General features: G+C 41.3%; 1 protein-coding gene across 2 annotated transcripts in view; it reads right to left on the bottom strand.

Moving 5' to 3' along the window:
- SPHKAP (SPHK1 interactor, AKAP domain containing) overlaps positions 1-24,268 on the bottom strand; it is a 207,270-nt gene that overhangs the window by 76,204 nt on the left and 106,798 nt on the right. For both annotated transcript variants that reach the window (XM_033959773.1, XM_033959772.1), the window contains exon 3: positions 9,119-9,229. In XM_033959773.1, the coding sequence (XP_033815664.1) occupies positions 9,119-9,229 (111 nt within the window). The remainder of the gene's footprint in view (positions 1-9,118; positions 9,230-24,268) is intronic.

The raw sequence follows: 24,268 nt of genomic DNA on the forward strand, positions 1-24,268 counted from the left end.
AGGAACTGAACAGGCCAACATGGCTGTAGGTCAGAGTGATTCCAGGCAAGGCAAAAAAGGGGTCCACCCATCCCGCAAGCTCAAGGGGGCAACAAACATACAATACAATAAAGAATGACAGGGAAACACTCAGAAAACAAAAGGCACATAAAATTCACATGCCATACATCATAAAAATTGAATCCTTCAACAATAATGTCCTTGTGTGAAAACACGTAGCTTACTTCAGTGAAGGGTGTGGACGTATTTCTGATGAAGCTCTGGGTAGAGTGAAACGGGGATGCTCCGTTAAGCATAGAAGCACATCACTACAGAAAAGGAGGACGCCGAAACTTATCAGCTACATGCTAAGCTGAGAGAAATATAGAAACATAGAATATGACGGCAGAAAAGGGCCTTCGGCCCAACAAGTCTGCCCACTCAAATAACCCTCCCCCCTAAGTTCTTCTTTGAAGAGAAGATCATATTCCCGGCTTATTGGGGAGTTAAAGCTAAGTATAATATTGAATAGACTATAAGAAATAGCTTGACAGCCCCTGGATTACTAACATAAAATAAACAATAATTTAATAGAGATACTTTGCTTAGTTTTGGAAAAAAAATTTTTTAATTAAATGAATAGTAAAAAATTAAAAAAATAAATTAGTCAAAAATAAAAGGGAAAATAAAAAGGCACCAATGATAGCTTGTATTAGGCTGGTATGATAAGACTGGATCTAAAATCATGCAGCTGCAAGCACTTGACGTAACCTTTTCCTTAAGTTACTACTATAGGGTTAAAGAAAATCATATCGTAGAAGAACAGACCACACTATAGTGTCTATCAATTGGTTTAAGGGTGATACATCATAAAAACCCACAAACAACACAAATCACATGAATATAAGGAGTGTGGTGAGTGTGTGGTGCAGTGGTTAGAGCTACAGCCTCAGCACCCTAAAGTTGTGGGTTCAAATCCCACACTGCTCCTTGTGACCCTGGGCAAATCACTTAACCCCCCTTGCTTCAGGTACGTTAGATAGAGTGGGAACCCACCAGAACAGTTAGGGAAAAATGCTTGCTTACTTAGAATTGTAGGATATGTGGAATATAAATGATTCAAATAGATACACTTTACTAAATATCATGCTGCACATTGTTTACAAAAGCATGAATAAGATTCTATTGCTCCAAATCCCTTTGGGATAGCATTTCACAAATTGATCTTCTTACACAAAGCAATCATTTTTCCCCCCCTTAGTATTGATCCATTTCCCAGCCTTCAAAGTTGGCTGCCTTACAAATTGTCTTGAGAAGAATGGAAAGTCTTAGTAAGCTGAAAACGCTCTAGTCACTTCTGCAAGTATATCAGACCATTCCCTGTCAAAAGCCAGAAACACCCACATTTTGAACTGGACTCTTACCCCCTCTTCTACGAAACTGCGCTAGCGGTTTTCAGCACAGAGAGCTGCGCTGAATGGACCGCATTGCTCCCGATGCTCATTGAGTTCCTACGAGTGTCGGGAGCAGCGCGGTCCATTCAGCGCGGCTCCCCACGCTAGAAACTGCTAGCGCGATTTCATAGAAGAGAGGGTTAAAACCACAGACGACCAGTGTGAAGCAAAGTTGGCATGATATGACCAACATTTTTAACCCAACCAGAAGTCATCCCACTGTATTCTGGACGAGTGATGAATGTCCACCTTACATTTAGGCTGCCTGGCAGATTAGAATTACAGTAAAACATTCTTGCAATGATTAATAGATGAACCGTTGCCATCCACAGATCTTCATGCTCTAAATAAGGCTTAAGATGTGTTGTAATGAGCAGCTGATTAAAGGGTACTGTAGCCACCTGAGAAAAGTGTTCCCCCATAGTCAGCTTAGTATCAAGCATCACCTCCAATTAACAAGCATATGAATAATAAACACCATCTTTTTTGCCTTCATATTAATGGTGAAATTGTCCTTTCTGATATTGTATCTCATATGTATCCCTTCAGGCTCAAGAAGTGTATTGGCACATGTCAGATAAAAGCAGAACTAGAACACATAGAAGACCAAATTCTATATATAGTGCCAGAAAAAAAAAAATCCCCAATACTTTACCCAACCTCCACAGTATCCAACATCCCTCTCCACAAAATTACAAGTTGTTCCACATGCTCTCATATATTTCAAACCTGGCAAAAATGTGGCCTCAGGTACACCTCCTCCACCCTTAGTAATGTTCAATAGCGATAGGGATACCGGTGTTTTTATTCCTCATTGGCCCACATTCTTTTATTGCAGTTATTTAGGTAAACTTTTTTTTTTACTTTTTAACTTTTTTATCCACCATCATCTTTTTAGAAGTTTTAGAAGTTTCCTTGAGATTATTCTATTTAAACATATTCAAATAAATTGTATACTTAGCTTAGTATGCTACTGGGTTACATGATCCGACATGTTTCGCAACAATTTGCTTTATCAAGGATCCCCCAGAGCCATTATGTCCACCATCTTACTCAGAGGAGGTGTACCTGAGGCCACATTTTTGCCAGATTTGAAATATATGAGAGCATGTGGAACAACTTGTAATTTTGTGGAGAGGGATGTTGGATACCGTGGAGGTTGGGTGAAGTATTGGAGACTTGTGTTGTATAACTCCCAACCATTAATGAAATAGAGTTAAATAGTGCCATCTTTAGTGTGAATAAAAAAAAAAAAATCGGCATTGTAAAAATGAGTGCTACGAAAGTGCTATTCTATCTATGGTGCTCTGAGCTGGGTAGCATTTATACAATAGCAGCTAGCGGCAGAATCCACATCTTTTTAGTGGCAAGGATTTACACCAAATGAATGAAATTTGGTGTAAATCCCTGTACCTAAATAAGGCATGGATCTGCAGTATTCTGTAACACTGTGTGCAAATTCTTGGCATGCCCATGACCCTACCATGGCCACATCACCTTTGTAGATCCATGCACAAAAATTTATGTGTGAATCTTTATAGAACAACTAGCTGATTACCTGGCATTGTCCAGATATTTATTTATCCCAATTATCTGTCGTTTTTGATAATATTTACATGTCACCCCCTTCCCACCTGCATTTTCCCACAGTATTTTTCCCCAGATAGTAAGTCATATGTATACCAAGTTTGGTTGAAATCTCTCCATGCATTTCAGAATTATGCTGGAACATACATACAGATACATCCAATTTTATATACGTATATAGATGCCTACCAAGATGTACATGTAAATTCTAATTGTTGTCAATTAGCGCTTAATTATTAGCACCCAATTATTGGCACTAAATGGTTGGTTACTCACGTAAATTGTGTTCGCCCATGATCCGCCCACAATCCGCTCCTAACCACGCCTACTTTCTGGTAAGGCCATTGGACTAGGCGCCTAAGTGAAAGTGGCAGGGACCTACCAATCTAGGAGCCTACCATCTAATAAATTTTAATTTAAGCATGGGAAAAATGTAAGTTCTAATGCTATATATATTCTATGTATGTATGTTGTAAACCGCTTAGCTTTGTACATTTGCAGCATGAATGAAATTTTAAAAACTAAATTAAATTAATTAATTACGCCAAATATGAAGTGCTAATTACTTGTTATCAGCTCCGATTAAGCTTTTTAAATAATTATCCCTCCTCCTCCCCCCCTGTTTATGAAGCCGTGTTAGTGTTTATTATCACCAGCCATGGCAGTAAAACCTCCGATGCTCATAGGAATTCTATGAGCATTGGATCTTTTACCGCTGCAGCCGGCGATAAAAAAAATGCTAACATGGCTTCATAAAAGGGAGTGGGGGTGGTGGGGGTGGGGGTGGGGGTTAATTAAGCAACTAGCTTAGCTAGGTGCATTGATTTAGGATCCTAACTTTAGCCATCTTTTATAGAATTTGCCAGTTACTACCATCTAGTTTATAGGTGGTAAGAGCTCATGTGATATCTGTGTGTTAGAAAACAATCACGCCATTTGGTCAGTACACACCAATGCCAGAAAAAGTATTTTAAGGCGAAAGAAAAACCTCAGACACGGAGAGGTGTTCCCACTGTCTTCCACCGAAGCATCACTGACAAAAAATACTTTCGCATATAACTTATTACTGGCAGGCGGGAGCCTGAAAATAGTCAAAACTAACTAGAAAACAACAAGCTAGTTAGGAAACAGCCAGGCTGACAATTGTTTCATGGCTTTTAAGCCACTGTTTCAGGGCCGTGACAACAACGCTCCAGACTATCGGTTTGGTAGCAAGCAGGAGTTAGCTATGATTTTGGTCAAGATTTACGAGTATATGAAGTACAGTGGTGCCTCACACAACGAACTTAATCCGTTCCAGGAGCAAGTTTGTTATGTGAAACGTTCGTTGTGTGAAACGCGTTTTCCCATAAGAATACATGTAAAACAAAATAATTCGTTCTGCAGCCCTACATTTCCCTCCCTCCACCTCACCTTATATGCAGAGTTTGCCAGCTTTCTTTTTCACCCAGCCGCACGCTTTCAAAAAGCTGTGCACGCGCAGCTGCTGAAGTTGATCAATGTTCTCCTCTCCTGCAACTTCCGGTTTCCGGTTGCGTCAGAGGAGAAGATTGAACAACAGAGCATGCGCGCATGTGCTGCTCTTTGAAAGTGTGTGGCTGGCCGAAAAAGAAAGCCGGAAAACTCGGCATCTAAGGTAAGGTGGAGGGAGATGATGGAACACTGCATTCAGACAAGAGGGTGCTGCTGTTCCCGGCTCACATTAGGAAGCGGCGAGAGTAGTTCCGCCCCCCCCCCCCGGGCCCCTCGGGCGACTTCGTTGTGTGAAACGAAGTTCGTTATAGGGAGCAAGACAAAAAGTTCGTTATGCGCAGCGTTCGCTGTGCGAGGCGTCCGTTATGCGAGGCACCACTGTATATCGCAGGTATTTTATAAAATCATTCCTCTTTTAAGAAGATTAAAGATAATTTGACATGCCCTCTCAAAAAAAGAGAACCTTTTCAGCGCACAGTACGCACATATTTTGAAGTTCAAGTTTTCAAGTTTCAAGTTTATTCATGGCTTGATATGCCGACCATCACATATATCTGGGTGGTTTACAATATTAAAAATTAGAAAGGTCTAATATAATTTTTGATTTAGGTGGGGTAAAATAAAAAGAGGGTAAACCTAAAACTAAGACGAATTAGGACTGATTAGAAATGAAAGGTTTTGGGGGATAGGGAAGTTTTAATTACAATGATAAATAAAAATAATAGGAAGGGTAGGGGGATGGAGAGCAACGAGAGGGAAACAGGGATGTCGCTCCTTAAAAGCTTTCCCCCCCCCCTCACTTATTGGTAGGCATCTTTAAAGAGAAATGTTTTGAGATTTGTTTAAAATTTACTTAAGGAATTTTCATTGCCAAGATAAAATGGCATTGCATTCCAGAGCGAGGGAGCAACTACTGAGAAAATGGAATTTCTAGTATAGAATAGGTCCTTGATTGAAGGTACTGTCAACAGGTTTTGATTCGTAGATCTAAGGACCCTAGGAGGGGTATGTGGAAAGAGATATTTATCTAGAAAGACAGGGAGGTGAGAGGTCTTGATTTTAAAAGTTAGGAGAATTTTATATGTAGTTCGGTGAGAGACCGGTAACCAGTGTAACTCTCGAAAAAGTGGGGAGTGCAATTTGCGGTAGTCCATTTTTGCTGTATTAGGCACATTTTAGAGCCTAATGCAGCTTGGTATAAGGACTGTATATGAAACAGTGAATAGCAGAATGCTTGTCCAAGATCAAAAGCAAGATCTAGGGGATTTGAACCTGGTACAGCTGCTTCTCAACCTGCGGCTCTAACCATCAGGCTACTCCTTCTATCCTGCAAAATTTGTTGCTGATTCCATACACATTCCTAAAAGCTCACAGGGCAATCTAGAAATTAACAGGCTTAATTGTGCATCACTAAACATTTTTTTTCCCATGCTGATCTGCTAACATCACTAAACCCATCAGGAACCTCACTTTCAGTTTTTCTAACAGACCCAGAGCAGCTATTTATAGAATCCATTAATTCAAATTATGCCAAAATCAACTGTGCAAAACTAATATTTATTAAGAAGCGGTTAAATAAAAAGATGGCGTTAAGAGAACAGCATCACAGTTTGCAAGAATAAGGCTTATCTGGTAGTAAAGAAAAAGGACTGAGCTTAGAGAATGACACGGGGACAAATTTTTCACCGTCCGTCCCCGTGAGTTCTTTTCCTGTCCCTGCCCTATTCCTGCAAGCTCCATCCTCATCTGCACAAGCCTCAAACACTTTAAAATCATAAGTAGCAACATTCTAGAGCTCAGATTGTGATGTCATAATGCCTCATTCCACCAATGCCTAAGCTCTGTCCTCATCTGCATAAGCCTCAAACACTTTAAAATCATAAGTAGCAACATTCTAGAGCTCAGATTGTGATGTCATAATGCCTCATTCCACCAATGCCTAAGCTCTGTCCTCATCTGCACAAGCTTCAAACACTTTAAAATCATAAGTGTTTGGGGCTTGTGTGGTTAAGGCAGAGCTTACCGGAATGGGTCAGGGACAGAGACAGGGACAAAACTCACGGGGAAGGGGCGGGAAAATGGGAATGGGGACAAATTTGTCCCCGTGGTAAACATAGAAACATAGAATATGACGGCAGAAAAGGGCTATAGCCCATCAAGTCTGCCCACTCTAATGACCCACCCCCCTGACTTTACTCCCTAATTGAGCTTTTGGAGGATATTTTTTTCTCTGTTATCCAGGCAATGTATGCACAGCATATTGTTTTCCCTGTTGTGCTTGTTTTCATTCCAGATTGCATGCAAATTGCAATCATCAGCAACTCAAGACAGCAGGTATAGTAAGATTCCGAAGTAATGATGACAGAATAGCAAAAAAAAAAGGCAAATAGACTTGATGGGACCCCTTCATCAAATAATTCATTTTGCATATGAAAACCATCCTAACTTGCTAGACAGCCTTAAGGTGCCTTTGTTACAGAGCTATGGAAATTCTTCTTTCAAACCAACCTTCGTGCATGCATTTCAAGGACAATTAGAAAATCGGCTACCTAAATGAATGAAGCCCGGGTAAATGTAGCTAGACGAAATTTTAGAAAGGAAAAGTAAACATGTACTTTCCCTTGCAAAACCACTGCTTACAGGGGTATATTTATAAAGCTTTTTCAGTGTGCAAATGGGGGAAATAGGAAATTTGGCTATTTTACAGAAGCCTTCTAGTATCAGGACTTAATATCTGACTAGAATTTATTTTATTTATTTATTTTTTTTAAATAAATTTTATTATTTTCCAATATGAATAGTGCAATATAAATATATACATCTGAAACACATCAAACCCATTACAAAGCACTTTTGAACTACAGAAATTAAAAGACATCATTACCCCCAACCCTGTATAACTCTGAAATGTAAACATACATCAAATATATATGTGGTATCCACTCTTACTTGGGGGGGGATACCGCATATATATTTGATGTATGTTTATTTCATTTTTTTAAATTTAATTTAATTAAATAATTAATTTTTAATCTTTTAAATTAATAATTAACTATTATGTTATTTTTAATCTTTATTTTTATCCTCACTGAATACTTGTTAGGAGATACATATCTTGTCTATCTCTATCTCCATCTTTATCTTTCCTATCTTCAATGGAGTTCCTTTCATTAGTCAATTGTTGCATCGTAAAACCGCTTAGGTCAGTAAAATGCTGGAACGCTATATCAAATCTTAATAAACATAAATAAACATGTTAAAAGAAGCCACAAAGTGCGGGAAAGCCCGCACTAGTGATACCGCGGTTCACTTTTAAGAGCAGCTTAGTAAAAGGGCCCCCCTCGTTAAGCAGGAGAGTATTTAGCTAATATTAAACTAGAAAACACAAAGAAATTTAGTCAAACAATCCAGCTAAATATTTAAAAATGAGAATCTGAGTCGCATTGGATGAAGGAGTGAATACAGAAATTGGTCCAGGTGGAGTCCTAGCGTCGAGAAAGCGCTTAAATTGGTCAGGGTCTGTAAAGACATAAGCTTGCGCTTCAGTTTTCACACAACATTTACATTAAAATTGCATGGATTATTTTAAACATTTTTGCAATCACTGCATTCACAGGAAGGACATTGAGCAGATCTTGGAGCCACAGCAGAAGCTTCTGTAACAGTTGTTTTTTTTTTTTTTTTCTATAAAGAACTAATTTTAGTACCAGATTTGAGGAATGAAAGTGGCTTTATTTGTTTTTAAGGCAGTGAAGTGGAGTAGCAGTCTGGGATAAATGTGGCTGTTTACAGGACAGAGAGAAATAGGCATTCTTGTGCAAAAAGCTGGTTATTAAAGTTGACAGATTGTTTTAGTGGCGTAGAATAAATGACTTCCGGTTCTGCAGGATGGAGCAGGGTGCTTCAGAGTTAAAGTGAAATGCATATAATTCACAATATAGCAACACGCTATAACCTGTATGTTCTCAAAGATAGCAACACGATGTTCTCTTAAATGCTGTACTTCTTGTCACACAGAGGGATGAGAGAGGGGGGCAGATGCCAGCCTGGGGGGGGGGGGGGGTAATATCTCTTGTTTGGTTGAAGGCTGCAGTATGTATGGGTATGTTGGGGTTTCTAGCACCCCTTTCTCCTTGTGCTCTGTGGGTTTAAGGCAGAGAGTGGCATAGATACTCTGATGGTATGTGAAGTTATTCTTGTTTCTTTCTGAGCCTGTGGTAAAGGTAGTGTGCCGTTTTTGATCTTTTTTTTTTTTTATTCCTTTATTTTATCATTACTGTGAAGTAAATATTGTGGAAGGGACAGTAGAAAAGTTTTCTGCTCTGCTGAAGGTGTAGCTCCCCTTTGACTGGACCAGAAAAAAAAAAGGGGGGGGGGGAAGGAGAGAGGGAGAGATGTTGGACCAGCGGCCAGAGGGGAGGGAGGGAGAGGTAGAAATAAGATGCTGGTAGGCAACTTTTAATCATGGGATTAATCATGATTAAAAATTTGTATCTTCCTGCAGTCCTAAAATACATATTTAGACCTTTAAGTCTATCACCACCCACTTACAGTAGCTTTATATGGAGGCCATGGGTTTGAATACATTTTTTCAATGAACAGAAAATTAATACTTCCACACTTACTGAACCACAGCGGTTTTCTGACTTGTCTTCCACCAAACTAATTCGACATAGCGTTTTCTGATTCTGTAGCCAGTAGTCTAATGATTCGAGTGGACTGTTACTGCATAGAACCTAGTAATGAAAGAGATGTGCCAATTAATTTCAGTGTGAATATGCGATTGTCCATTATCATCAGCGCATTTAGTCTTACAAACAACTGTCCACTTACTTTCGCAAAACTAATATTTATTATAGAGGATGCAAGGCTTCCATACTCCTAAATAGAACTCAATTCAGGGAAATGAATTTGTTGACAAGCTTTGCAAACCAGTGAGCTGTTCAGGTCACATGTAGTTGCTGTTGACAGATGTCGTAGACTCCACCATATGTTCCTCTCTAGTCTTTATCATTTGAATAAGTGCAACAGATTGCACATTTATGAATCTTAGGACAGCACTTGTCACGCCTGGACAAGGTTGTCATGGAAAGGTTTATTTGCAAAGCCTTTCCTTATCTCTTTGGGCCACTTAAAAGCGTTTGGCAAAATGGCTGTGCTCGTTGGTTTCAGCACACTTAATAAAGTGAAGTTGTTTCTGTGCCACTAAAAATGTATCAAATAATGAAACCTATCCAAATCTGTCCAGTTTTAATGCAGGAGGCACTTGACAATTTCCCCCCTCCTCTCCCCCCACAAAACCCTTATATTGAAAGCAAAGCCCAGCTTTGTGGGGACGGGGGGACGGGGACGACACACCTAGTACATTTTGCCAGCCTGCCACTCTTTTTCTGTTATTAGATATTGCTCATTTGAATTCATTTCTTGCCTCTGTCAACCATTCCCTCCCATGCTTTTTAAAATTGCATTTCATAGCAGCTACCCTTGGATGTGTAGAGAACTTTTTATCATCCTTCACATCATAATATATTAATGTGTTTTATGTTTGTTCATATTTTGTTTTGGCCTGGCTCTTGCCTAGAACTGCCTGTTCCCTCCCTGGGGGCTTACAACCCTATTTCATGCTTCCCAAGATAATCCATACTCTAAATAACTCCTATCCCACATTAGGGCTCGCAAAGGATGAACTGGGAGAGCACCAAGCTTTAAAAACAAAACAAAACAAAATCATTGTTTGCATCTGCGTATGGGATAACAGAATGAAATAATGCAATATCTAGGCAGGTATGAAGGATCATGTGTTATCAGCTACAGAAATGATTTCTCATGTCAACTCAAGGACAAGAATGAAAGTCCTTTTAACAGGCCAAATATTTCACTTGTGGAGATAGAATTTTGTTATCTCATAATCTGTCTATGGGTAAAAGTACACACAAAATGGAGATCAAAATAACATACACACTTTTGTTTGTTAAAAAGTGTGTGTGTGTTTTATTTATTTAAGTATTTATAAACTACTTATAGTGGATGTCGGCCATTTCTGTAGCTGGCCCAAAACTGTGGAATGCACTGAATGGACCATTAAGATTATTTTCTAATTTTGGATCATTCAAAAAACTAATGAAAACTCATTTATTTGTAAAAGCCTTCTATTAATACGGAATCACTGCTTTGATGTACAGTACTCATTTCCCAGGATCATTCTTCTTGTTGAATTTATTTCTTATTGAGTTCGTATTTTAGTATGTTTTTATTTGAATTTGTATTTTTGTAGGTCTGACATTTTATGCACGTTTACCTTGTAATCTGCCTAGTTCATAGGCGGAATAGAACATTTTAAAATAAATAAATATAGCCCAAGTGGTTTACATTCAGGTACTCGAGCATTTTTCCCTGTCTGTCCTGGTGGGCTCACAATCTATCTAATGTACCTGGGGCAATGGGAGATTGAATGACTTGCCTAGGGTCACAATGAGCAGCATGGGATTTGAATCCACAACCTCAGGGTGCTGAGGCTGTGGCTCTAACCCACTGTGCTCCCCCTCTTCCCCAGACAGCAGGGAGGTACAAATATCTTTTTTGCTGTTTTCCATATTTCAGTCATTCTTTCTTGAAGTAGTATAACATGTCTCTTTATTTTTCCTACTCTGTATTAATCTTGACTCCTCCATTCCTAGGATAGGAAAGGTAGAAAAATTAGTTAGATTAGCGCGGTTTAGAAAAGGTTTGGATAAATTCCTAAAAGGGAAGCCCATAGGCCACTATGGGGAAATCCACTGCTTATTCTTAGAATAAGCAGCATAAAATCTGTTTTATTAATTGGGATCTAGCTAGGTACTTGGGACCTGGGTTGGCCACTGTTGAAAACAGGATACTGGGTTTGATGGGCCTTCGGTCTGTCCCAGTATGGCAATTCTTATGTTGTTATGACAGGTCAAAATTGGCTATACTCAGTAGTTCACAATTTGAATGGATGGGGGATGGGAAAAGGGAAGCTCATCTGTCTCACAGAACAGATCCATCCAGTAGCGTAGTGAGGGTGAGATCCATCCAGTAGCGTCCGGGGCAGTGGTGCCCCCCTTGTCTCCACCCCCCTCTCCTTCCCTGATCCCGCCTGCCGTGCTCACCCTTCCCTTGTACCTCTAGTTGAAGTTGTTGCTCGCAGCAGTCAACAACGTGCTCTTCGCAACCCTGTCGGCTCTCCCTCTGATGTCACTTCCTATGCATGGCTCCCGGAAGTGACGTCAGCAGGAGAGCCAATGGGGTCGCGAAGAGCACATTGTTGACCGCTGCGAACAACAACTTCAACTAGAGGTGTGAGGGAAGGGAAGGGGGGCAGCGTGTGGAAGGGAGGAATGGGAAGAGGTGGGGGGACAGAGAGAAGGAGGGGTGTCACCGCCCCCACCAACATGGCGCCCAAGGTAGACCACCCCCTTCACCCCCTTACTACGCCACTGGATCCATCATTAGCAGAATATGGATGACGCACAATACTGCTACAGCTGCTACAGCTACCTCAACAATAATAGCCATGAAGTAGAGCCTGCAGTCAAATATTCCTACGGGATTTTAACTCTACACAAATATGGTATATTTGATGTGCTTATTTTTATATAAATCAATATAGAAATGCAAAGCAAAATATTGTCTCTGCTATTGCAAACAATGCCCTTGAGGACAGGATCAATGTCCCCAAAACATAATCTGATGCAAATCGATACCAAAAAGATATTAATTTAAGCACCACATTAAAATATTGTGATTTTTTTAATGGGCAAGCAGAATGAAGAGTGGCATATGGCTAAAGTGACCATACGGCCCGTTTTGAATGGGGCCGTCCCATTTTTAGATCACCTGTCCCGCTGTCCCCACGCACAGCTTCGGGACAATGAAATGTCCCGTTTTCAGAAAGAACGTCCCGAAGCTGTACATGGGGACAACAGGACAGGTGATCTGCTTCCCCAACGTGACGCAGCAACAGATCAGGTGTGTGCAGTGACTGCACAAGCCTTCCCCCCCTGCCCCCCCCCCCACCCAACATCAATTCTGACGTCGGAGAGGAAGTTCCGGGCCAGTCAATTGCTGCCTGGCTGGCCTGGACCTTCCTCTCCGACATCAGAATTGGCATCAGGGGGGAAGGCTTGTGCAGTCATTGCATGCACCTGGCCTGTTGCTGTGGCGGTGGCTTGGAGAAATCATTGGTGGCGGCAGCTTGAGGGGTCAGGGAGAGAGAAAGATGTCAACCCCACATATTCTGCTGTGGCTTCTCTGGGGTTGATTTCGCCACCATCACCGAGCCGGAGTTATACAAGCAGGTGTTCCTGAGACAGTTGTTCTCTCCGAAGGAACTGGAGGTGTTCAACCCAGACAGCAAGGAGTTGGTGGAACTGGTGAAACTCACGCACAAGCTGCAGGTGTTGCTGGGGTCCTCGCTGGAGTGGCTGCATCCAGAAGAGCCTGGCCCCGCAGTCAGCTGGTTGCCTGCTACAGCCTGCTTGGAGTGATAAGATTCAAGCTTTCTACCCCCCAGGACAATGGCACTTACAGAAAAAGAGCAAAAACATGTGTTTCTTAGTTTAGAGAAAAAGAAATGTGGTTACTATAGAATTCGCTGGAAATGGAAAAAGAAAGACAGAAAGAGAAAGAAATGAAAGAAATAAATATTGGATGTACAACCAGAAGGAAGTGCAACCAGACTCATGAAATCACCAGACAACAAAGGTAGGAAAAATGATTTTATTTTCAATTTAGTGATCAAAATGTGTCAGTTTTGAAAATTTATATCTGCGGTCTATATTTTGCACTATATTTAACGGTGTCCGGGAGAGGATCCGGGGGGCGGGGGGAGGGAGGGTTCCTGTTCCATTTTGAGGAAAAAATAAATGGTTACATTATATATGGCACATGATCTGTATTTCAAAAATTAGAGCTGATAGGAAAAACCGGTGCCATTTTTGGAATCAGCAGGTCAAATATAGCCAGAAACAGGTCTAACATTTGAAGCATCAAAATGAATGTTGGCCAGTGTTAGCTTAGGAAAAAGTTGAATCAGTTTTTATGCATGTGTTCAGGTGTGGGGGTGTTTGCGGTTGAACAGAGGGAGATAATGAAGTGTGAATAGAGAATCATCTTCCTGTGGCCCTCAAATGTTGTTATTTTAGGTCTTGTCAAATTTTTCTTCTTCTGCTAAATATCTTCTGAATATCTTATTTTAAACCAGTTGATCTTTTGACAAATCCCAAGAAATTCCCATATGCCCTATAGAGGTTACAAATAGTTTAGATGAACAAAGTCCCAGATCTAGTCACCTGTTGTAAAGTCAATTTAACGAAATGTGTCAGGCAGAAGCACTGAAAACAAATGTCCTTAATTTATCCAAGGGATAAGTGCAGAATGGGTAGTGATAGGGAAAGTTTCTTCATTTCCTGAACAGTGCTCTAGAAGAAATGTGTCTGAAGGATGAGAGAATTTTGCTAAGACTTCTTACGAAAACATCAATTTGAGGGCAGCTGTGAATTGTGGTGCATTTTCTTAAGTGCATTTTTCAAAAAGTAATGGTATTTCCCTCTCTTGAGATATACTGGTAAATGAAACAGTACAAGAGAGTCCCATTGTTTGCTTATTTATAGTGAAATGGAAGCATCTTGCATAAGAATAACAGTCTGCTCCGTTTGGAATTTATGCAGGCAGAATGGGAAATGCAAGATTTACTTTATAGATTGTTTAATAAAGATATGATCTCTTATTAATTCAAACACACATTTTTCTAGACTGACATAAGCAAATGTGTGTGTGCATACACATATCTAACAGTGAAACTAAATTAAGAACTTGAAGTTATTTCATTGTATTGTCTGCATGGCGTCCTGCTCTCAGCTAATGCATTCTTAGTCATACTATATAAGATAACTGTCCTACCCACGCACACTTGTTGAGATGCAGAAACTGTAGTTGAGTTAATTTTTCAACTAGTTATATAAAGCACCTCTCTCCCCAAGTTTCTCACTGAAAGTGTTTATTCACGAAAAGGAGGGGTGCATTTTTCAAACATGCTTTACCTATAAGTACCTGCAGAAAAATGTTTTGAAAACTAACCGCACTATTTACCATTTTAGTCAAGGGTTCTTCAAAATGTTTCCACACTTTCATATTTACACGGGAAAAGGTTGGGGCGGGAAAAGTGGTAAGAAAGTGTGTCGTAGAATGTCATGTGACTAGAGAGTCAGGCAAAACAGGGTGATTATACGGAAAAGCGATATACAGTACTCCCCCCCGAAATTCACGGGTGTTGGTTCCAGGAGCACCCGCAAATTTTAAAAAACCACGATAATTGGATGCGGTTTAGGAACGCGGATCAGAGGCGGGAAAGGGCTGCAGGGGTGGCTGCGGTGGCTGCTGCGAGTGCCAATATGGACGGTGGCGCTTGCGGCGTATCAAAGGGCAGGAGGATACGCACGGCAGTGTCCCAGGTCGCAAAAAATGATATTTTTGTGTAGGGAAAAACCCGCGAACACTGACCCGCGAGTTCGCGGGGGAGTACTGTAATTTGCTTTTCAGATATTTAATAAATAGTGTTTAAACAAATAAAAGTGTGGAAACTTTTAAAGATCCCTTGTACTTTGACTTGTGAATTTTTTTTCCATACAGCTGGATGAGAGCTTCCCAAAACCTGTTCTGCTGACCCCCACAACCTGTCAGGTATGAGATATGCATGAGATGAGAGATGCATTGGTGAGAGATGCATTGGTGGTACAATGTATGCACATTAGTTTCATTCTGGATACCATGAATATCCAACAGATTGTATTTGCTGAACAGAACAGGATTGGGAAACTGTGGTCTAGTATCATTGAATGACATAGAGGTCTTTTTACTATAGTGTGCTAACCAATTTAATGTTAATGATTACAGCACGTTAAATTTTAAGATGCCCGTTATATTCATATGCGTGTCTTAGCATTTAGGTCTGGATTCTGTAACTGGCGCAGTGGTTGGCTGCCGCCTTATAAACTGCAGCTGATCACGTGTCAATCACACGACTGCACTGAGTACAGAATCGCGTCTCTGGCAAAAGTAGGAGCCAGAAATGTAGGCCAGGGTTTTCGTGCCTATGAAAGCGCTTTAGACCATTTGCAACTTCCAGCATTAGCCATGCCCACAATGGGGTCTTGTGGCCTAAAGTGCCTCTGTAGGCTCAATTCTGGCACTGATTTTTTTTTTTTTTTTTTGGTGCCTTGAAAACTCAGTTAAAAATGCTGTATGAATAGTGTATGTAACTGAGTTTGGGTGCCTACCACCACCTAAAAAATTGGTTCTGGTTTGAGAATCTGGGCCTTAGTGTTGGGCCAAGAAGGTCAGAGTGAGGAGCCCAGCCTTCATTGCGATCCATAGGGACTCATTTCCATGCGAGGGGGAGGCTGCAGGCAGGGCCCGACTCAGGACCGGGTCAGGCCGGATGCGCAATGACATCCGCGCATTCATGTGATTTCATCACAATTGTGTGCACTGGTGACATCATGGCGTGTGCATGCTTGGCTGTACGGGATCGAGCAGATATGTATAATGAAAGAATTCCAGAGAGGGATTCAATGGAAGTAAAACCCAGATGTCTCAATCTGTCCTCCTTTTTCTGGATACTACTAACTTTCACAGTTATTAATTTTTTTCCGTTTATATTTAATCCTTATCATAGATAAATATCTAAAATTGTTTCGGTGATGTGCTCAGACCTGTAACCCAATAAATAGTGAAGCCACTACCATGAGTTTAACAAGGGGACCATCATTGCAACCACCTGTCCCCGGACCTCCCTAAGTGTCGGGGAGGGACACTCATACCGGCTCGCTGAAAACAGAGTCATTCAAAGTCTTCAGGTCTGTTTTCAGCGAGCCGGTATGAGTGTCCCTCCCCGACGAAGTAGACGAAACTCGAGTCGGGGGGACGGGAGTAAATGAGGACAAATACAATCAGCATTGAATTTTGAATTTTGAATTTTAAACTTCACTATATTGGGTAGAACACAGTCACCAGTGAGATTTAACAAAGACAAAGATGAACAGCTGAAACCTCTCCATTCAGATAAGTACAAAAAGAGTATCTGAATAGTAATAAGATCACTTAGGGAGGGCCGGGGACAGGTGGTTGCAATGATGGTCCCCTTGTTAAACTCATGGTAGTGGCTTCACTATTTGTTGGGTTACAGGTCTGAGCACATCACCGAAACAATTTTAGATATTTATCTATGATAAGGATTAAATATAAACGGAAAAAAATTAATAACTGTGAAAGTTAGTAGTAAACCAATTGATAATAATTCACAGAATATCACTGTATATCTTCCTATTACTATTCAATATAGAGTCAGCTCCTTTTTCTGGAGCCATATGGTAACCCTACTGTCACATATGCATGAAACATGCATCATTTCAGGATTAAGCCCCAGAGAGTGCTGAGGATGAAGGGAGAGGGGGCTCAGGAAAGACGAAATGGCACTAAAATTCACACATGTGCAGTGCAGTTAAAGGAGGCCTGGACTGACACCTGATATGAATATTTATTAATATTTTGCCCCTGATAGGTTTGAACATTTGGGGACAATTGTTTGGGGGGTCCTGAGAGATTGTTTGAGTAGGCCATAGGTTTAAATTAGTCCTGATTTTATGTAAAGCCCCTGAAGTTTAATAGTGTTCCCTTTTTAAGAGTGGGGGTTTCAGCTGAATTCAGTTTAGCAAATGTTGGAGACCTGAGTTGGTGTGTTTTAAGCCAAAAATGAAGGCCTTGTATATTATTTTTGATTAAAAATAGAGATTGGAATCTCAAGATGTTTGAATCTGGATGTAAGCTCTCTCCTGAATGGTTGGCTAAGGCTGTAAGTGTGTGAGTTCCAAAGACAGTTGGTGGAGAGTAATGGACATAGTGGAAAACAGGAGGGGTTTTGAAAAGCTGCTGTCTGTGTGAAAGAATATTTGACTGTAAAATTGAGAGTTAGAGGGGTTTGTGAGAGATAGTGATTGGAAAAATAAAGCTAGATGCTTGCAATGAGAGAAAGAGGTTTTGCAGTGAATTTCCTGAGAAAAAGGGTTAGGCTGTAACTTTTAAAGTACTTTTAAAAGTAACTGAACCAAGAAAGATTTATAAAAAAACAATTACTGACTTATTCCAGCTTATTTGCTAGTTTTCCCCAAATAATGGAGGGAATTAAAATAGAGGAAGTGCTACTGAAGCTCTGTCTTAAAGAATAAGAGCTGTTAATTGATTCCCTCTTAGGTTCTATTCATAAGGGTTAAAATGTAAAAGCGAGCAATTGTACAATTTGTTTAATTTTAGAACTGTTTGAGGAGGAAATTTGTTTTAAAGGTTTCTGAGATATCAAAACCCCACTGTAGGTAGGAGGGAGAAAAGGCTCTTTCAGGAGCTCAAAGGTGCTAGTGCTGCCTTGGGCTTTTTAAAGAGAAAAGAAATAAAAGGGTTTCTTTCCATTTCTCAGACATTTGTGGGTGAAAGTGTGAATGCAGCTGTGTGGGTTCCAGAGCAGGAGAAGCTGACAGCACAACAGAACTCTAGCTTCTCCTGTAGTGAAGGCAGGAAATTAGTACTTTAGTATAGTAATAAGAATTCAGTAACGGGAATAGATTAATTTTATTTTCTGAAACTAGACTCCACCAAAAATATATAAACCTCAAATTTAGTTCCAGAAAATCTGATAACCTTATCTTTGCTGCTCCGAAAAAGTTGCTTCCTTAGGTGACTACCTAGTTGTGCCTGCTAGCTGAGCCAGCCCTGATAATAAGCCACTATCCACATAGCTAATGGATTAATTTAGTCCAGCAAAAAAGGCTGTCTTAACCTAAATCAATTACCCAGATGGGAGTTCCAGAGTAGAGAGCTGCATGGGAACGGGGACGACAGGAATCCCGCGGGTTCCCCCTTCGGGTCACGGGGATCCCGTGGGGACGCCCCCTAGGGTCACAGGGATCCCGTGGGGACGCCTCCAAGGGTCACGGGGTTCCTTCGGGGCTGGGTGTATTCAGCCGCGAGGCTCGTCTCCCTACCTGCCCTGCCGCACACAGCCGAACGGAAGTCTTCCTGATGTCAGCGCTGACGTCGGAGGGAGGGCTTAAGCAAAACCCTCCCTCCCTCCGACGTCAGCGCTGACATCGTGAAGACTTCCATTCGTGTACTGCGGCAGGGCAGGCAGGGAAAAGGCAGTGGTACAAGGCAGAGGGCGGTCCGCCCCGGGTGCAGCACAGCCAGCCAGGTCCCCCGACCGACTGACAACAGGCCCGGTCCGTCAAACCTCCCTGCCCTGTAGCCGCAAATCTAAATTACTTTCTTACAGCAGCTTCAATACTCCAGCTGCTGTAAGAAGGTAATTTAGATTCGCGGCTAAAGGGCAGGGAGGTTTGTTGGACCGGACCTGTTCTGTTGTCATTCGGGCGGGTAAGCGTCACAAAGGTAAGGGGCAGGGAGGGAGAAAGGGAGGAAAGGTGGAGTGGAGAGGAAAAGGCGCTTAAGGTAAAACTGAGGGGGGAGAAGGACACTGAAAGCAATGGGGAAGACAAAAGGGTGGAGAAGAACGCTGAAAGGACATGGGGAAGATGGGGGGGGAGAAGGATGCTGAAAGGACATAGGGAAGGCAAAGGGGTGGAGAAGGATGCTGAAAGGACATGGGGAAGACGGGGGAGGGGGGAGAAGGACACTGAAAGGACATGGAGAAGACCAGGGAGAGAAGGACGCTGAAAGGACATGGGGAAGACAGAGGGGGAGAAGGACAGTGAAAGCACATGGGGAAGACAGAGGGGTAGAAGGACGCTGACAGGACATGGGGAAGATGGGGGGAGAAGGATGCTAAAAGGAAATGGGGAAGAGAGAGTGGGGAGAAGACGCTGGCAGGGAAGAAGACAGAGATGCCAGACTATGGGGAGAGTGGAGGGAAGAAGATGGGTGCCAGACCTATTTGGAAGGGGGGAGAAAGGGAGGCACAGTAACAGAGCAAATGGAAGACGCAGAGAGAAGAGAGACAGTGGATGGAAGGAATTGAATGAGAACATGAGGAAAGCAGAAACCAGGCAACAAAGGTAGGAAAAAAAATTCTATTTCTTTTTTATTTTTTGCTTTAGGATAAAGTAGTATATTAGTTGTATTGATAAAAATTTATAAACATTAGAGGCTCTGGTAGAAACCAGTTTACAAAGTATGTATTCTTCCCAATTAATATTTCCAAATTAATAAAGTCTTTTTGCTTATTTGTAAATGGGTTTCTACAAGAGCCTTTAATTCAGTAGCATAATTAAATGAAATAACTATTTCTGTATTTTATAGGGACGGGTGGGGACAGAGGGGATTCCTCGCGGGGACGGGTGGGGACGGAGGGAATTCCTCGCGGGGACGGGTGGGACTTTGGCGGGGACGGGTGGGATTTCTGTCCCCGCGCAACTCTCTATTCCAGAGCTGTTTTGTGCAAGGGGGAAACTGGAAAGGATTTGTTGTTCTTGGCCTTTCAACTGCATAAAAAAACATAAACATAAAAACTTAAAAATTGCCACTGCTAGGTCAGACCAATGATCCATCGCGCCCAGCAGTCTGCTCCAATGGCGGCCCCTAGGTCAAAGACCAGTGCCCTAATTGAGACCAGTCCTAGCTGCGTACGTTCCGGTTCAGCAGGAACTTGTCCAACTTTGTCTTGAATCCCTGGAGGGTGTTTTCCCCTATAACAACCTCAGGAAGAGCATTCCAGTTTTCTACCACTCTCTGGGTGAAGAAGAACTGTCTTACGTTTGTACAGAATATATCCCCTTTTAACTTTAGAGAGTGCCCTCTCATTCTTCCTACCTTGGAGAGGGTGAACAACCTGTCCTTATCTACTAAGTCTATTCCCTTCAGTATCTTGAATGTTTCTATTATGTCCCCTCTCAATCTCCTCTTTTCGAGGGAGAAGAGGCCCAGTTTCTCTAATATCTCGCTGTACGGCAACTCCTCCAGCCCCGTAACCATTTTCGTTCCTCTTCTCTTTATCCTTTCGAGTAGTACTGTGTCCTTCTTCATGTACAGCGAACAGGGCTGGATGCAGTATTCCAGGTGAGAGGCATGATAACCTTCTCCAATCTGTTCGAGATCCCCTTCTTAATCATTCCTAGCATTCTGTTCGCCCTCTTCGCCGCCGAAGTGCATTGCGCGGATGGCTTCATCGACTTGTCGACCAGTACTCCCAAGTATCTGTCCTGGGGGGTCTTTCCAAGTACCACCCCGGACATCCTGTATTCGTGTATAAGATTTTTGTTACCAACATGCATCACCTTACACTTATCCACATTAAACCTCATTTGCCATGTCGTGGTCCATTTCTCGAGCGTGTTTATGTCCTGTTGCAGGTCTTCGCAATCCTTCTGCATCTTCACTACTCTGAATATTAGCTTAATGATTTTAGCAGTACTAGTCTATGTAATCACTTTAGCTAATTTGCTTCAGGGAAAGACTGTTTGACAAAGGTAACCCATTACACTGATTGCCTATAGCAGTGCCATTAACAGCAATTCAGATATCTGAGATTCATATCTATTTCCTTTATTTGGGTTGACTGGGAGTTATAAAAAATCAAAAACCCAGAAGGCCAGGGTGAAACAAGGACTATGATGTGCAAGCAGCTTTGCAGAAAGGATTCATAAAGCTATTCATTTGACTTCCTATTGTGCTCTGGCACTGGATAAACCTCTGTCATGTATGGAGAAAATGACTTACATTGCTAACACTTATAGAGTCTATGGAATAACAAATATAGACTTTGGGATCTCATGTACACAAGTTTTAAATATGTGATGGCCAGTTGCTAGCATACAAGTGATGGGTGTGCATATAATAACTTGTACTTTTATGCCATTTTGTTAACCTTTCATATAAAAATTCATATACAGTAAAATATGGATAGCAAGTAGCTTGGTTTGCAAGTGTTTGACGCCAATAATTAGCTATTAACTCCTCGCCAAGGGATGACACTCTTTCAAAAAGCATAAAGACCGGGGCACACTCAATGAAATTACATGGACATATTTGTAAAACAGATAGGAGGAAATATTTTTTTCACTCAAAGAATAGATAAGTTCTAGAACTCATTGCTGGAGGATGTGGTAAAAGTGCTCAGCCTAGCTGGGTTTAAAAAAGTTTTGGACAAGTTCCTGAAGGAAAAGACCATAGTTTGCTATTGAGAGTGACATGGGCAAAACCACTGCTTGCCCTGGCATTGGTAGCATGGAATGTCATACTATTTGGGTTTGGGCCACATACTTGTGTCCTGGATTGGCCACTGTTGAAAACCAGATGCTGGGCAAGAGGAACCACTGGTCTGACCCAGTATGGCTAGTCTTATGCTCTTATGTTGTTAAAATTCAAATCTAAGGAGCTCAGCTCGAAAAATGAAACGGAAAGCAAATCCAAGCACGGTCTTCAGTGAAGTGTGCCTATAAACTAATTTACAAGCTGTTCGAACATATGTACTGTATGTATATTAGGAGAACAAATTAATTGAAGTGTGCTTGTTTATAATTATTTTTTGTCATCAGATTTCTTCAGAAATGCAGAATTAAGGGCTGAGGATCCTGTTGTCATAAGAAACTTTCCAAGGGTAATATTGATTCTGCAGCAGTCAGCGTAAACACTAGCTGTCACAGGGTTTTAGACTTGGATAGTCAAGGTAGGATGCAAAAGGCTCCAACCTGGTAGAAAACACAAGGTTGGGAGTGATTATGATGTGCCGGGCTATACTCAGCACAAATAGCATGCAAATCAAATGCATGCTATTTGTGCTGAGAAATGAGAATCCCGGTGAAAGGGGGAGGAACTGTGTCTGTTACCTGCACACAAGAGCTGAGCAGGCCCAGTATGGTTCCTGATTGCCATAGCTCTCAAGCAAGTTGATTTTTGCATTTATTTGGTTTCACATGCAATATGGACAGAGCTGTTGTGCATGTTTTGTGTAAATGTGTGTCCCGCGCCTAAGGGCTGCATTCTGACAATAGGCGCAGAGGACACACCCTCACAAATCACACGCAAACAGCTACTGACAGCTCCAGACATGGGTGTAATGGGGCAGGGCTGGATGGGCCTGTGGGTGGGGCTATGGTTCCGGATTTTGGTCAACTAAAATCTGGGATTCCTACCTATGGCTGGCATAAAAGGCGGCACTTGGATATGAAATGCAAATATTTTATAAAATGCAAGCAAGAATAGTCAGAACGTCTCTGACACACCCATGCTCCCTCCATGTGAACACCCCCTTTGCATTTGCACATGGGAGAAGTTGGCGAGCTGTTTATGCAATAATAGTGTAAGTCTATTAGCGCTAGTTACTGCTTGTTGACACCAATTAATGGTATTCATCATCAATTATTTGCCAATTTAGTGCAAATTAGGTAATTATGCTATGCATATAACTTGCCCTTTTCTATAAATGCATTTTCAATGGCACCATGTATGAATTTGGGGGTTAGTGGACTATCACTGCTAATCAGGTAACTTCCAGGTCTGCCTTAGCTCTTGCCTTGCACTACCCAGACATTGCTAAGCAACCTGTCTGGATTCTTAGCAGTATTATCCAGAAAATACCTCTGAATGCCCTGATATGGTCTTGGTGAGAGGGACGGCTTCGACCTGGATAAGTTCCTATCTTGATATGTCTGGCGATGCCACTGATTTCTTTTTAAAACGTTAACATTGAAATTGGATAAATTTTATGCTGTAGGAAGGATCAAGCAGTGGTACAGCTACCAATGTATGAGTCTGGCAAAAAGCTGGGAGCTGCTCGATGGTAAGGGCTGCAGAGGCGATATGGTGCCTCTTCCCTTGTGGCATATGATGTCATGGTGAAGAGGACCAGGAGAGATGTTGAGTGAATGATTGCTAAGGCCTTGCACTGTCATTTTCTATTTCAGCCTGAGGACGGCAGCAGCATGGAAAGGAAGTGGAGCAAAGACGTTTGACCATGTAACTCCTTTACTTCAAAATGCACATTGGCTTCCAGTCTCCCATCGTATTCTATATAAATTATCTTTACTTACATTTAAATCTCTATTTTATAAAACTCCAGCTTTTATTTATAAAGCATTGATACCTTATAATTCTCCCAAACTTCTGAGACCAAATGTCCAACTCTTGCTGGTCATCCCCTCTCTTAAAATTATCAATACTCGTAGGCAATTTATTTTTACTGTTACGGCGCCTCAGACTTGGAATTCACTCCCACTATACTTAAGAGAGGAGAATAATTTGGAAAAATTTAAGAGCCAACTTAAGAGCTTTCTTTTTAAAGATGCGTTCAATACTTAATTGAAATGTTAATTTGCTCTTTCGTTAATTGCTCTTTTGTTTACTTTTATCTTACTTATTTATTTGTCCTACCATTCCTGTTGTGTTTAACCTTTAATTGTTGACTCTTTCCTTTCTAAAGATTGTATTTCTATCCTACCTTCCCTATTGTATTCATGTCTTAACTTAATTAGTTTTGTTTTTTGTTTTTTTGTGACTTATCCCCTTGTTAATTATGTAGGTCTATTTTATGTCTATTTTAGATAATGTATTTTACCAATTTGTACATCGCTTAGAATTTGGAATAGGCGATTAATCAAATAATAAATAAACTTGAAACTTGAGGGAAAATATTGGGCATGGGGAGGTGGAATGGGAAATATTGAACATGGGAGATGGAAGGAGAGATTTAGGAAGATGTTGGGAAGGGAGCAGGAAGAGAAAAGAAAGGGAGCTGCTGAACACAGGGAAAGGGAAGA

The sequence above is a fragment of the Geotrypetes seraphini genome, chromosome 9 (genome assembly GCF_902459505.1).
Source record: "Geotrypetes seraphini chromosome 9, aGeoSer1.1, whole genome shotgun sequence".
Classification (NCBI taxonomy): domain Eukaryota; kingdom Metazoa; phylum Chordata; class Amphibia; order Gymnophiona; family Dermophiidae; genus Geotrypetes; species Geotrypetes seraphini.